We start from the raw sequence: 13,146 nt of genomic DNA, 5'->3' as shown, positions 1-13,146 counted from the left end.
TGCTATTTTTCTCGTAAAAAAGCGATAATATTCCGACCGGGAGTCGTTGTTGACATTCAAAGACTAAAGAATAAAAACATGGGGTCGCCTCGTGCACGCATATTCTAGTTACTGGGCCGGATAAAAAAACGTACCCGATTTAATCTGGTTAATACTCCTGCCCAGAAACTAGAATATGCATATAATTAGTAGATGTGGATAGAAAACACCCTAAAGTTTCTAAAACTCTTTGAATTGTGTCTGTGAGTATAACAGAATTCATATGGCAGGCCATAAAAAATAGCTAGCCATGATGGCCGGGCTATCTACTCAGAATATTGCAAAATGTGCTTTCACCGAAAAGCTATTTTAAAATCGGGTACCGCGATTGCATAAAGGAGTTCTGTATCTATAATTCTTGAAATAATTGTTATGTTTTTTGTGAACGTTTATCGTGAGTAATTTAGTAAATTCACCGGAAGTTTGCGGTGGGTTTGCTAGTTCTGAACAAAACATGCTAATGTAAAAAGCTGGTTTTTGATATAAATATGAACTTGATTGAACAAAACATGCATGTATTGTATAACATAATGTCCTAGGAGTGTCATCTGATGAAGATCATCAAAGGTTAGTGCTGCATTTAGCTGTGGTTTTGGTTTTTGTGACATTTATATGCTAGCTTGAAAAATGGGTGTCTGATTATTTCTGGCTGGGTACTCTCCTGACATAATCTAATGTTTTGCTTTCGTTGTAAAGCCTTTTTGAAATCGGACAATGTGGTTAGATAAAGGAGAGTCTTGTCTTTAAAATGGTGTAAAATAGTCATATGTTTGAAAAATGGAGGTTTTTGCATTTCGCGCCACGCTATACCATTGGATATTGGTGAGGCGTTCCGCTAAATCATAGGTCTAAATCATGTTTGATGCACTCTGTAAGTACCATTTTTGCTGTACTGCTTAATCCAGATGACAGGAACATGGTTGACACTTTTCAGCAAGTTGCAATCATGAAATACAGAAATAAACAGTTTTTCAAAAACAAGGTCTAAATCATGTTTGAGTCACTCTGTAAGTACCATATTTGCTGTACTCTTTAAACTCGATGAAAGGAACATTGTTGACACTTTTCAGCAAGTTGCAATCATTAAGTGTCCCACAAACACACAGAATTCATTACCTTTCTTTAAACACACGCTATGATGTTAGTGTTCCCAACTAGAGGTCAATAAAGACCTTCTAACATCCATGAATTCACATTTGGTTAGAGAAAGCTGTAGCAAACATCATAAATACACTGTTCGGTATATAAGAATATTTTGAAGATAAATACACAACACAGAGGATGAGAGGACTTAAAACTAGAGTACTAATGGTCAACAGGGAATTGTAAATAGGAGTTGGGTTTCAGTTCAACAGCTGTTTAGAATCTGTGGAATGTCACTCCTGAATTCAGAGCTACGTGTGCTACGTTCTATACATTGAATCTGGAGCAGGGTACTTGTGTTTTGGCCATTGGCCCAGTGGTACTGCAAGGACTTCTGATTGGTCAACCCCAGGCTAGGGTGGGGGGTTATAAATGGCATCCTGTTCCTTTGTTCGGGGGAGAAAAGCTGAGGACAGGGGGAATGAACATTACCTCCCAGCATAACATCTATGATTTGTCCTCTCTGAATAAACATATTTTTCTCCCCATGATTTGTTTTGGGGTTTGTATTATTGAAAAATAGCATCAATTGCTAACACTTGGTGCCAAAACCCGGATGAATTGGTCTGATCCAAGATGGCGTAGGAGTCGGATGTGTGTTTGTCTTGTCCCGTGTAAATAGTCTGTTTTAAGAGAGTGTGAAAAGAGTCTTTGGACCACTAGAGCTGTGTTCTTCTTTGCTCAACATTAATCCACAGGGAAGTGGTTTCCTCTAGAGAGCTCTCTTTCCATCACGAAGGGGCCGTTTCAGAGTTGAGATCGTTCATCAATGCATTCCTGCCTGACTACATTAGACACCTGCAAAATCTCACAACACACGGATAGACGTTTAGCATCAACTAACCACATCGTATGATATAGAAATCTGATGCCCTACTGCACAGTTGATGACATGGCGCACAACCATTGGTTGATGCAATGCAATGTCCGCAATGCAGTCAGCCAGGAACGCCACCAATGTCAATGCATACTTCTGAAGTCAGCAGACCTCAAGTCAGAATCAGCCCAAAGGGACTGAGGTGTATGAGAAAAGACCATATTGTATGAAGCGTTTTAAAACATCTCTGGATTTGTTTCTCGCTATGTTTTCTACAGAGACAAGCGAGCATGAGGACAAGAGCATAGATGGGTCGGGGGAGGTTTCTGTGGTGGAGGCCCCGACACTGCCCCCTCCCGCCACTGAGCCCCCCACAGAGCGAGATGAGCCCCCTGAGGGGGACTCCCCCAAATCACCCCCCAAACTTTCTGAGGGGGATGAGGAGGTACTGGGACCCCTGCCTGACAACTGGGAGATGGCCTACACAGAGAAAGGAGAGGTCTACTTCATAGAGTAAGTGTGTGTTTTTGTGGGGACAGGGGACGCATGCATGCACACACACACTAACAATGGTCATCAAAATAGTTAAACGTTTTTAACAGCAATTCTAATAAAACAGTTGGACAATGGATTTTTGAATGTTACAAATACATCAGGTATTCACTGAATTATAGCACATAAAACCTTTTACTGGGTAAATAATGAATGGAGTTCAGGGAATTTGGTGGGAATTCAGGTATTCAATTAATTGTGAAATTTACGTTTTTTTCTTAGAATGGTGGCTGCATAATGGCTTTGTATTCAGCACAAAAAGTACATTGCTTTGCCACATTTTTTGCAGAATTAACCTGTTGGGGATAGGGGGCAGTATTTGCACAGCCGGATAAAAAACGTACCCGATTTAATCTGGTTACTACTCCTGCCCAGTAACTAGAATATGCATATAATTATTGGCTTTGGATAGAAAACACCCTAAAGTTTCTAAAACTGTTTGAGTGGTGTCTGTGAGTATAACAGAACTCATATGGCAGGCAAAAACCTGAGAAGATTCCTTACAGGAAGTGGCCTGTCTGACCATTCCTTGAGCTTCTTGACTCTGTTTATTGAAGACTGAGGATCTTTGCTGTAACGTGACACTTCCTACGGCTCCCATAGGCTCTCAGAAGGCGGGAAAAAGCTGAATGATGTAATTGCAGCCCCAAGCTGAAACACATTAGCGCTTTTGGCGCTAATGTGAGGACAATGGGCGTAGGCGTGAGCCCGAGTCGACCCATGCTTTCATTTTCTTTCGTCTTTTATCCTAAACACAGATTCCCGGTCGGAATATTATCGCTTTTTTACGAGAAAAATGGCATAAAAATTGATTTTAAACAGCGGTTGACATGCTTCGAAGTACGGTAATGGAATATTTCGAATTTTTTTGTCACGAAATGCGTCGTGCTCGTCACCCTTCTTTACCCTTTTGGATAGTGTCTTGAACGCACGAACAAAACGCCGCTGTTTGGATATAACTATGGATTATTTGGGACCAAACCAACATTTGTTATTGAAGTAGAAGTCCTGGGAGTGCATTCTGACGAAGAACACCAAAGGTAATGACATTTATCTTATAGTAAATCTGACTTTGGTGAGTGCTAAACTTGGTGGGTGTCTAAATAGCTAGCCCTGTGATGCCGGGCTATCTACTTAGAATATTGCAAAATGTGCTTTCACCGAAAAGCTATTTTAAAATCGGACATATCGAGTGCATAGAGGAGTTCTGTATCTATAATTCTTAAAATAATTGTTATGCTTTTTGTGAACGTTTATCGTGAGTAATTTAGTAAATTTTTTGTAAATTCACCGGAAGTTTGCGGGGGGTATGCTAGTTCTGAACGTCACATGCTAATGTAAAAAGCTGGTTTTTGATATAAATATGAACTTGATTGAACAAAACATGCATGTATTGTATAACATAATGTCCTAGGTGTGTCATCTGATGAAGATCATCAAAGGTTAGTGCTGCATTTAGCTGTCTTCTGGGTTTTTGTGACATTATATGCTAGCTTGAAAAATGGGTGTCTGATTATTTCTGGCTGGGTACTCTGCTGACATAATCTAATGTTTTGCTTTCGTTGTAAAGCCTTTTTGAAATCGGACAGTGTGGTTAGATTAACGAGAGTCTTGTCTTTAAAATGCTGTAAAATAGTCATATGTTTGAGAAATTGAAGTAATAGCATTTCTAAGGTATTTGAATAACGCGCCACAGGATTCCACTGGCTGTTACGTAGGTGGGACGATTTCGTCCCGCCGACCCTAGAGAGGTTAATTTAGTGCCTTATTGCAAACAGCATGCATGTTTTGGAATATTTTCTTTCTGTACATGCTTCCTTCTTTACACAGTCATTTATGTTAGTATTGTGGAGTAACTACAATGTTGATGATCCATCCTCGGTTATCTCTTGTCACAGCCATAAAAACTCTGTAACTGTTTTAAAATCACCATTGGCCTCATTTTTTTTTATTTCACCTTTATTTAACCAGGTAGGCAAGTTGAGAACAAGTTCTCATTTACAATTGATGGTGAAATCCCTGAGTGGTTTCCTTACTCTCTGGCAAAGTAGTTAGGAAGGGTGGCTGTACCTTTGTCGAGACTGTTTGTATTGATACATTATCCAAAGTTGAATTAATAACTGCACAATGCTCAAAGGGATATTACATGTACTGAATGCTTTTTTTTACCATCTACTAATAGGTGCCCTTCTTTGTGAACCATTGGAAAACCACTCTGGTCTTTGTGGTTGAATCTGTGCTTGAAATTCACAGCTCGGCTGAGGGACCTTAAAGATAATTGTATTGGAGATAGGGTAGTAATTAAAAAAATGATGTTAAACTATTATTGCACACAGAGTGAGTCCATACCACTTACTTTGTGACATGTTAAGCACATTTTTACTCCTGAACTTAGTGTATTCGGAAAGTATTCAGACCTCTTGACTTTTTCCACATTTTGTTACATTACAGCCTTATTCTAAAATGGATTAAATTAAACATGCTTCTCATCAATCTACATACAATACCCCACAATGACAAAGCAAAAACAGATTTTAGAAAATTTTGCAAACGACTTAAAAAATAAAAACAGAAATACCTTATTTACTTAAGCATTCAGACACGTTGCTATGAGACTCAAAATTGAGCTCAGGTGCATCCTGTTTACATTGATCATTCTTTAGATGTTTCTACAACTTGATTGGAGTCCACCTGTGATAAAATCAATTGATTGCACATGATTTGGAAAGGCACACACCTGTCTATATAAGGTCTCATGGTTGGCAGTGCATGTCAGAGCAAAAACCAAGCCATGAGGTCTAAGGAATATTCCGTAGAGCTCCGAGGCAGGATTGTGTCAAGGCACAGATCTGGGGAAGGGTACTAAAAAATGTCTGCAGTATTGAAGGTCCCCAAGAACACAGTGACCTTCATCATTCTTAAAAATGGAAGAAGTTTGGAACCACCAAGACTCTTCCCAGAGCTGGCTGCCCAGCCAAACTGAGAAATCGGGGGAGTAGGACCTTGGTCAGGGAGGTGACCAAGAACCAGATGGTCACTCTGAAAGAGCTCTGGAGTTCCTCTGTGGAGATGGGAGAACATTCCAGAAGGACAACCATCTCTGCAGCACTCCACCAATCAGGCCTTTATGATAGAGTTGCCAGACTGAAGCCACACCTCAGTAAAAGACACATGACAGCCCACTGGAGTTTGCCAAAAGGCAACTAAAGACTCTCAGACCATGAGAAACAAGATTCTGTGGTCTGATGAAACGAAGATTGAACTCTTTGGCCTGAATGTCAAGCTTCACATCAGGAGGAAACCTGTCACCATCCCTACGGGGAAGCATGGTGGTGGCAGCATCATGCTGTGGAGATGTTTTTCAACAGCAGGGACTGGAAGAATTGTCAGGACCGAAGCAAAGATGAACTGTGCAAAGTACAGAGATCCTTGATGAAAAACTGCTCCAGAGCATTCATGACCTCAGACCGGGGCTAAGGTTCACCTTCAAACAGGGCAACGACCCTAAGCACACAGCCATGCCAACGCAGGAGTGGCTTCGGGACAAGTCTCTGAATGTCCTTGAGTGGCCCAGCCAGAGCCCGGACTTGAACCCGATCGAACATCTCTGGAGAGAACTGAAAATATCTCTGCAGCAACGCTACCCATCCAACCTGACAGAGCTTAAGAATATTTGCAGAGAAGAATCTCCCAAAATACAGGTGTGCCAAGCTAGTAGTGTCATATCCAAGATGCTATAATCCCTGCCAAAAGTGCTTCAACAAGTTACTGAGTAAAGGGTCTGAATACCTATGTAAATGTGATATTTTGTTCCAAAAGGCTTCTTAACAGTTTCTATGCCCAAGCCATAAGACTCCTGAACATCTAACCAAATGGCCAACCAGACTATTTGCATTGCCCCCCCCCCTCCTATTTTACACCGATGCTACTGTCTGTTGTTATCATCTATGCATAGTCTCTTTAATAACTCTACCTACATGTACATATTACCTCAACTAACCGGTGCCACCGCACATTGACCCCTGTATATAGTCTCGCTATTGTTATTTTACTGTTGCTCTATAATTACTTGTTACTTTTATTTCTTATTTGTATTTTATTTTTACTTAATTGTTGGTTAAGGGCTCGTAAGTAAGCATTTCACTGTAAGGTCTACTACACCTGTTGTATTTGGCGCATGTGACTAAATTAGCAAAACGGCTTTGTCATTATGGGATATTGTGTGTGAATTGATGAGGGGAAAAAAACAATCAATTTTAGAATAAGGCTGTAACGTAACAAAATGTGGAAAAGGTCAAGTGGTCTGAATACTATGCGAAGGCACTGTATTTAGGCGTGCAATAACAAAAGGGTTGAATTCTTATTGACTCAAGACATGAAGCTTTTCATTTGTAATTAATTTGTAAACATTTCTAAAAACAGAATTTCACTTTGACGTTATGGGGTAGTGTGTGTAGATTAGTGACACAAAATCTAAATTTAATAAAGTTTAAATTCAGGCTGTAACACAAATGTGAATATTTTCTGAAGGCACTGTAAGTGTCAATGTGTTAAATCTCTGATGAAGCTTTAGTGATCTTATACAGTAGATGCAACAGAAAGACAATATATTCCATTAATCCAGTTCAGCCATCACCAGGGTGTTTGATAGGTCATTTTACACACACACAAACTGTTTCTCTCTCTCTCTGTCTTTCTAATGAGGAGCAGAGGGACAATTAGAGAATTTATGGCAGTTTTGTTCACCTTAAATATCTCACCCTCTCGTTCACTCACACAACCTCTGTCCTGCCCATCTCAACTCCACATAAAACATGGTAAAAAAACACACATTCACAGGGGATGGGGGTTAAATCTTCTTTTTTTTAAATGAGAGGGAAATTCCACCCTCCTTTCATATTTTTGTAGGATATTCAGACATTACAGAAGCAGTGGTATACAGGATAGGTAATGAAAGTATAAAAGGTGGTCGCAGGGATTGAACCTACAAACTTGGTTCTAATGTGATTTTTTGAAGGGTATTGTCACTCAACCACACAGGCGCTGATCTCTCTCTCTCTCTTCTTGTCTTCTCTGTCTTCCTTGCCTCGGTCTCTCCTCTTGATTTATGTACTGTATCTCTTTCTCCTCCTCCCCCTTCTCTGTCCTCCTCCTTCTCTCTCTCGCTCTCTGTCTCGCTCTCCCTCTCCAGTCACAACACCAAAACCACATCATGGCTGGATCCTCGGCTGGCAAAGAAGGCCAAACCACCTGAGGAGTGCAAAGAGGACGGTGAGTGTTTTTGTTTTTATGTAAATGAACAATTTTATGCATGAGGTGTCTCTCTTTTTCTCTTCAAAAAGTATGTGGACACTTGTTCATCGAACATAACATTCCAAAGTCATGGGCATTTATTATGGAGTTGGTCCCCCCTTTGCTGCTATAAGAGCCCCCACTCTTCTGGGAAGGCTTTCCACTAGATGTTGGAACATTGCTGCGGGGACTTGCTTCTACTCAGCCACAAGAGTATTAGTGAGGTCGGTTACTGATGTGGGGTGAATAGGCCTGGCTTGCAGTCACCATTCCAATTTTTCCCAACAGTGTTCGATGGGATTGAGGTCAGGGCTCTGTGCAGGCCAGTCAAGTTCTTACACACCGATCTCGACAAATCATTTCTGTATGGACCTCACTTTGTGCACGGGGGCATTGTAATGCTGAAACAGGAAAGGATCTTCCCCAAACTGTTGCCACAAAGTTGGAAGCACAGAATTGTCTAGAATGTATGCTGTAGCTTTAAGATTTCCCTTCACTGGAACTAAGGGGCCCAGTTCGAACTATGTTACACATTGTTGATTTTACTTTTTGTGTGAGTGTGTATGCTTTTTGAATAGACTGAGACCATTATTTCTCCTTCACCAAACTTTACAGTTGGCACAATGCATTCGGGCAGGTAGCGGTCCCGTTCTGTGAGCTTGTGTGGCCTACCAGTTCGCAGCTGAACCGTTATTGCTCCTAGACATTTACACTTCACAATAACAGCACTTACATTTGACCGGGGCAGCTCTAGCAGGGCAGACATTTAAAGAACTGACTTGTTGGAAAGGTGGCATCTTATGACGGTGCCACGTTGAGACTCACTGAACTCTTCAGTAAGGCCATTCTACTGCCAATATTTCCCTATGGACATTGCATGGCTCTGTGCTAGATTTTATACACCTGTCAGCAACGGGTGTGGCTGAAATAGCCGAATCCGCTAATTTGAAGGGGTGTCCACATACTTTTGTTTAAATAGTGTATATATTGCCATCCACTGAGTGTACAGAACATTAGGAACACCAGTGTATGTATTTCTGTCTTTTAGCTGTTATTGTTTATTAATGTTCTGCAGTATGTCATGTTTTATGTTTTGTGTGGACCACAGGAACAGCAGCTGCTGCTTTCGCAAAGCTAATGGGGATCCTAATAAAATACCAAATACGAATATTGAGTTCCATCCACTTTTGCCCTCAGTACAGCCTCAATTTGTTGGGGCATGGACTCTACAAGATGTTGAAAGCATTCCACAGAGATGCTGGTCCATGTTGACTCCAATGCTTCCCACTGTTGTGTCAAGTTTGCTGGACATCCTTTGGGTGGTGGACCATTCTTGTTACATGGGAAACTGTTGTGTATGAAAAACCCAGCAGGGTTGCAGTTCTTGACACACTCAAACCCGTGCTCCTGGCACCTACTACCATACTCCGTTCAAAGGTACTTAAATATTTTGTCTTGTCGATTTACCCTCTGATTGGCACGCACACACAATCCATGTCTCAATTGTTTCAAGGCTCATAGCTTTCACCTGGATTCACCTGGTCAGTCTATGTCATGGAAAGAGCAGGAGTTCCTAATGTTATGTAAATATAAATATTTATAGCTTTCAGTGATGGGAGATGTTGGCTGAGAGTTACAAGAGTGGAGACTGCAAATCTTACCAAATTACGCAAGATTTTAGTTCTGGGTTAACCGTGATTACTCCTCCCCTCTCATCTCTGTCCAGTGAAGGGAATTATAATAGCTCCTTTATCCCTCATTTTTTAATCTATTTTTATTCTCTCTCTCACTCCCGACTCGGAAATTCTCAAGAATACCTAAAAAATTAAACTGGATAGTTAATAATCATATACTGTTAAAACAGAGAATTGCTGCCATATTGCCTCCACATATTCACTCAGTATATGTCCTTCTAAATCAACAAGGGCAAGGAAACAGGAAATGAAGAAAAGGAGAATAGGACAGGATATAGTAAGTGTAGGGTTTTATGACATGGGAATGAAAGGGAAATAAATAGGAAAGGAAATGAAGAGAATAGGACGTGGGAAAGGAATGGGACGTAGGAAAAAAAGGGATATTAAATGGGAAGGTATGCAAACAGGAAATCAAGGGAAGGGAAGAGGACTTATGAAGGAAAGGGAAGGGGAGAGGACATAGGCCTGGAAAAGGAAGGGAATATGATATAGAATAGGAAGGGAAGAGACTGGGACATTGGAAAGGAAGGTGAGGGTTTAAGGACATAGGATAGGGAAGGAAATAAGACAGAAGGGGATACGGTGTAGAAATGAAGTGGGGGGGGGTTCTAGGACATAGGAAAGGAATGGGAGGATTTAGAAAAGGGTCGGTTTCAGGACATAGGAAGGAAAGGGAATAGGACATAGGAAAGGAAGGGAGGGATGAAGTAGTAAGGGAAATTAATTAAGGAAATAGGACCTAAGAAAGGAGGAGAATAAGACATCGGAAGGGGATAGAATATAGGAAAGGAAGGGAGGACGTAGGAAAGGAAAATAAGGAAATAGGGCATTGGAAGGAATGGGAGAGTTTAGGAAAGGGTGGGTTTTAGGACAAAAGAAGGGAAGAGAATAGGACATGGGAAATGGAGGATGTAGGAAAGGAAATGAAGGAAGGAAATAGGACATAAGAAAGGAGGGGAATCTGACATCGGAAGGGAAGGGAATAGGACATAGGGAAGGGTTTAGGATATAGGTAGGGAAGGGTTCAATAATATAGGAAGGGAAGCCTGTTTATATTATTGGTACAGTACATAGCCCCAATGTTGTTTGTCCTTGTTTGCTGCCAGTCTGACTGAAGAATTCTGGGATTTCCTGGAGCCTCACAGCTACAAACAGGGAGGCAGAAACAAATGCATGTTTACTTTCATCAGCCTTCCCCTTATCTCTCGCCCCACATCCTTTTCCTCTCTTTCTTTCTTTTGAATCCTCTGTCCTTCACTCTCCCTATGTCAGCCTCTTGCTCTCCTGCTGTGTTGAGAGAGAGACTTTTTGTCTTTCTTTAATGAAACACTCTAATTTCATTAAACCCCCCCATTAAAATAAAACACAAAAATGTATCCTGTACTGCATACAAGTACCAAACTCACCTTTCCCTCTACCACATGATACAAAACACCACAATAACAAAAAAAAATCACCACTTCTACAACATTTGACATTTACATTTTACATTTAAGTCATTTAGCAGACGCTCTTATCCAGAGCGACTTACAAATTGGTGCATTCACCTTATGATATCCAGTGGAACAACCACTTTACAATAGTGCATCTAAATCTTTTAAGGGGGGGGGGTTAGAAGGATTACTTTATCCTATCCCAGGTATTCCTTAAAGAGGTGGGGTTTCAGGTGTCTCCGGAAGGTGGTGATTGACTCCGCTGTCCTGGCGTCGTGAGGGAGCTTGTTCCACCATTGGGGTGCCAACAGTCAGGCCCCCCAACACACCATATCTCCTGAAACATCTCCACACTTTTTATCATTTTATAGAACACAAATTCTACCCTACGGCGCGCAGGGACCATCCCTTTAGATAATAGTAAAGGGTCTGTTATCCCCCCCACCCTGTTCCTCCTTGTTTTCCAAATAGCCTGAGCAAACAGAAAATTCAACAAAACACATTTGACCTTTTCCGTCTTTGAATACCTATACCCCATTATAAACATCCCAACAGTAAAAACCACCCCCAACCTCTCACACAGACATTCCAACAGAAACATTAATGGCATTAACCTGGCGCACACAGAAATCACATGAATCACAGTTTCTCTCATAACACAGAAGGACACCCCTGCCCGACTCCCGGTTCAACCCGTTCCAACCAGCTGTTAGTGGCCAGGGCTCCATGTAGAACCCTCCACTGGAGTTCCCCTGACCTCTTTGGTGCTGGGGGTTTGTAGAACCCCCTCCATCTAAAACCCACCATACTCTCCTCCCCACATAGGCCCTGCCACTGATGTACGTTCACTCCTGTTAGGCTCCTAATGTTCCTCACCTTAACCTGTTATGGATAGGGGGCAGTATTTTCACAGCTGGATAAAAAACGTACCCGATTTAATCTGATTATTACTCCTGCCCAGAAACTAGAATATGCATATAGCTTTGGATAGAAAACACTCCAAAGTTTCTAAAACTGTTTGAATGGTGTCTGTGAGTATAACAGAACTCATTTGGCAGGCCAAAACATGAGAAGATTCTGTTCAGGAAGTACCCTGTCTGACCATTTCTTCCCCTTCTTGATTCTCTCTATCCATTACAAAGGATCTCTGCTGTTACGTGACACTTCCTACGGCTTCCATGGGCCCTCAGAGCCCGGGAAAAAGCTGAATGACGTAATTCAAAGCCCTGGCTGAAACACACGAGCGCTTTTGCTAAGTGGTCTATCAGAGTCGACCCCGTGATTTATTTTCTTTCGGCTGTTTACCTAATTGCAGATTCCCGGTCGGAATATTATCACTTTTTTTAAGAGAAAAATTGCATAAAAATTGATTTTAAACAGCGGTTGACATGCTTCGAAGTACGGTAATGAAATATTTAGAAATCTTTTGTCACGAAATGCGCAATGCGCACGACCCTTATTTACCATTCGGATAGTGTCTAGAACGCACAAACAAAATGTCGCTGATGGAACTTAACTATGGATTATTTTGGACCAAACCTACATTTGTTATTGAAGTAGAAGTCCTGGGAGTGCATTCTGATGAAGAACAAAGGTAATCAAACTTTTCTAATAGTAAATCTGATTTTGGTGAGTGCTAAACTTGGTGGGTGTCTAAATAGCCCGGCATCACAGGGCTAGCTATCTACTGAGAATATTGTAAAATGTGCTTTCACCGAAAAGCTATTTTAAAATCGGACATATCGAGTGCATAGAGGAGTTCTGTATCTATAATTCTTAAAATAATTGTTATGTTTTTTGTGAACGTTTATCGTGAGTAATTTAGTAAATTCACCGGAGGTTTGCGGGGGGTATGCTAGTTCTGAACGTCACATGCTAATGTAAAAAGTCTGGTTTTTGATATAAATATGAACTTGATTGAACAAAACATGCATGCATTGTATAACATAATGTCTTAGGGTTGTCATCTGATGAAGATCATCAAAGGTTAGTGCTGCATTTAGCTGTCTTCTGGGTTTTTGTGACATTATATGCCGGTCCAACCCTAATCCGCCAGCTCTCCTCAGCAGCGCGCATGCTGGCTCCCTCCAGCCAACATCAGTATGGTACAGCAGTCTCTGCACCACCTTTAGTCAGAAAGCAGCCACCTTGCTCTCCAGTTCTACCAGGCCCTGTC

At 41.2% G+C, this 13,146-nt stretch overlaps 1 protein-coding gene across 12 annotated transcripts in view; it reads left to right on the top strand.

Annotated features, from left to right (window-relative positions):
* Positions 1–13,146, top strand: part of LOC115197173 (membrane-associated guanylate kinase, WW and PDZ domain-containing protein 2) — a 268,454-nt gene that overhangs the window by 99,171 nt on the left and 156,137 nt on the right. For all 12 annotated transcript variants that reach the window (XM_029758463.1, XM_029758461.1, XM_029758462.1 and 9 more), the window contains exons 4-5: positions 2,278–2,512; positions 7,743–7,822. In XM_029758463.1, coding sequence (XP_029614323.1) covers positions 2,278–2,512; positions 7,743–7,822 — 315 coding nt within the window. The remainder of the gene's footprint in view (positions 1–2,277; positions 2,513–7,742; positions 7,823–13,146) is intronic.

This window comes from Salmo trutta, chromosome 7, assembly GCF_901001165.1.
Source record: "Salmo trutta chromosome 7, fSalTru1.1, whole genome shotgun sequence".
NCBI lineage: Eukaryota > Metazoa > Chordata > Actinopteri > Salmoniformes > Salmonidae > Salmo > Salmo trutta.
The sequence above is the reverse complement of the archived record's forward strand: the minus strand, read 5'-3'. Positions and strand labels throughout refer to the sequence as shown.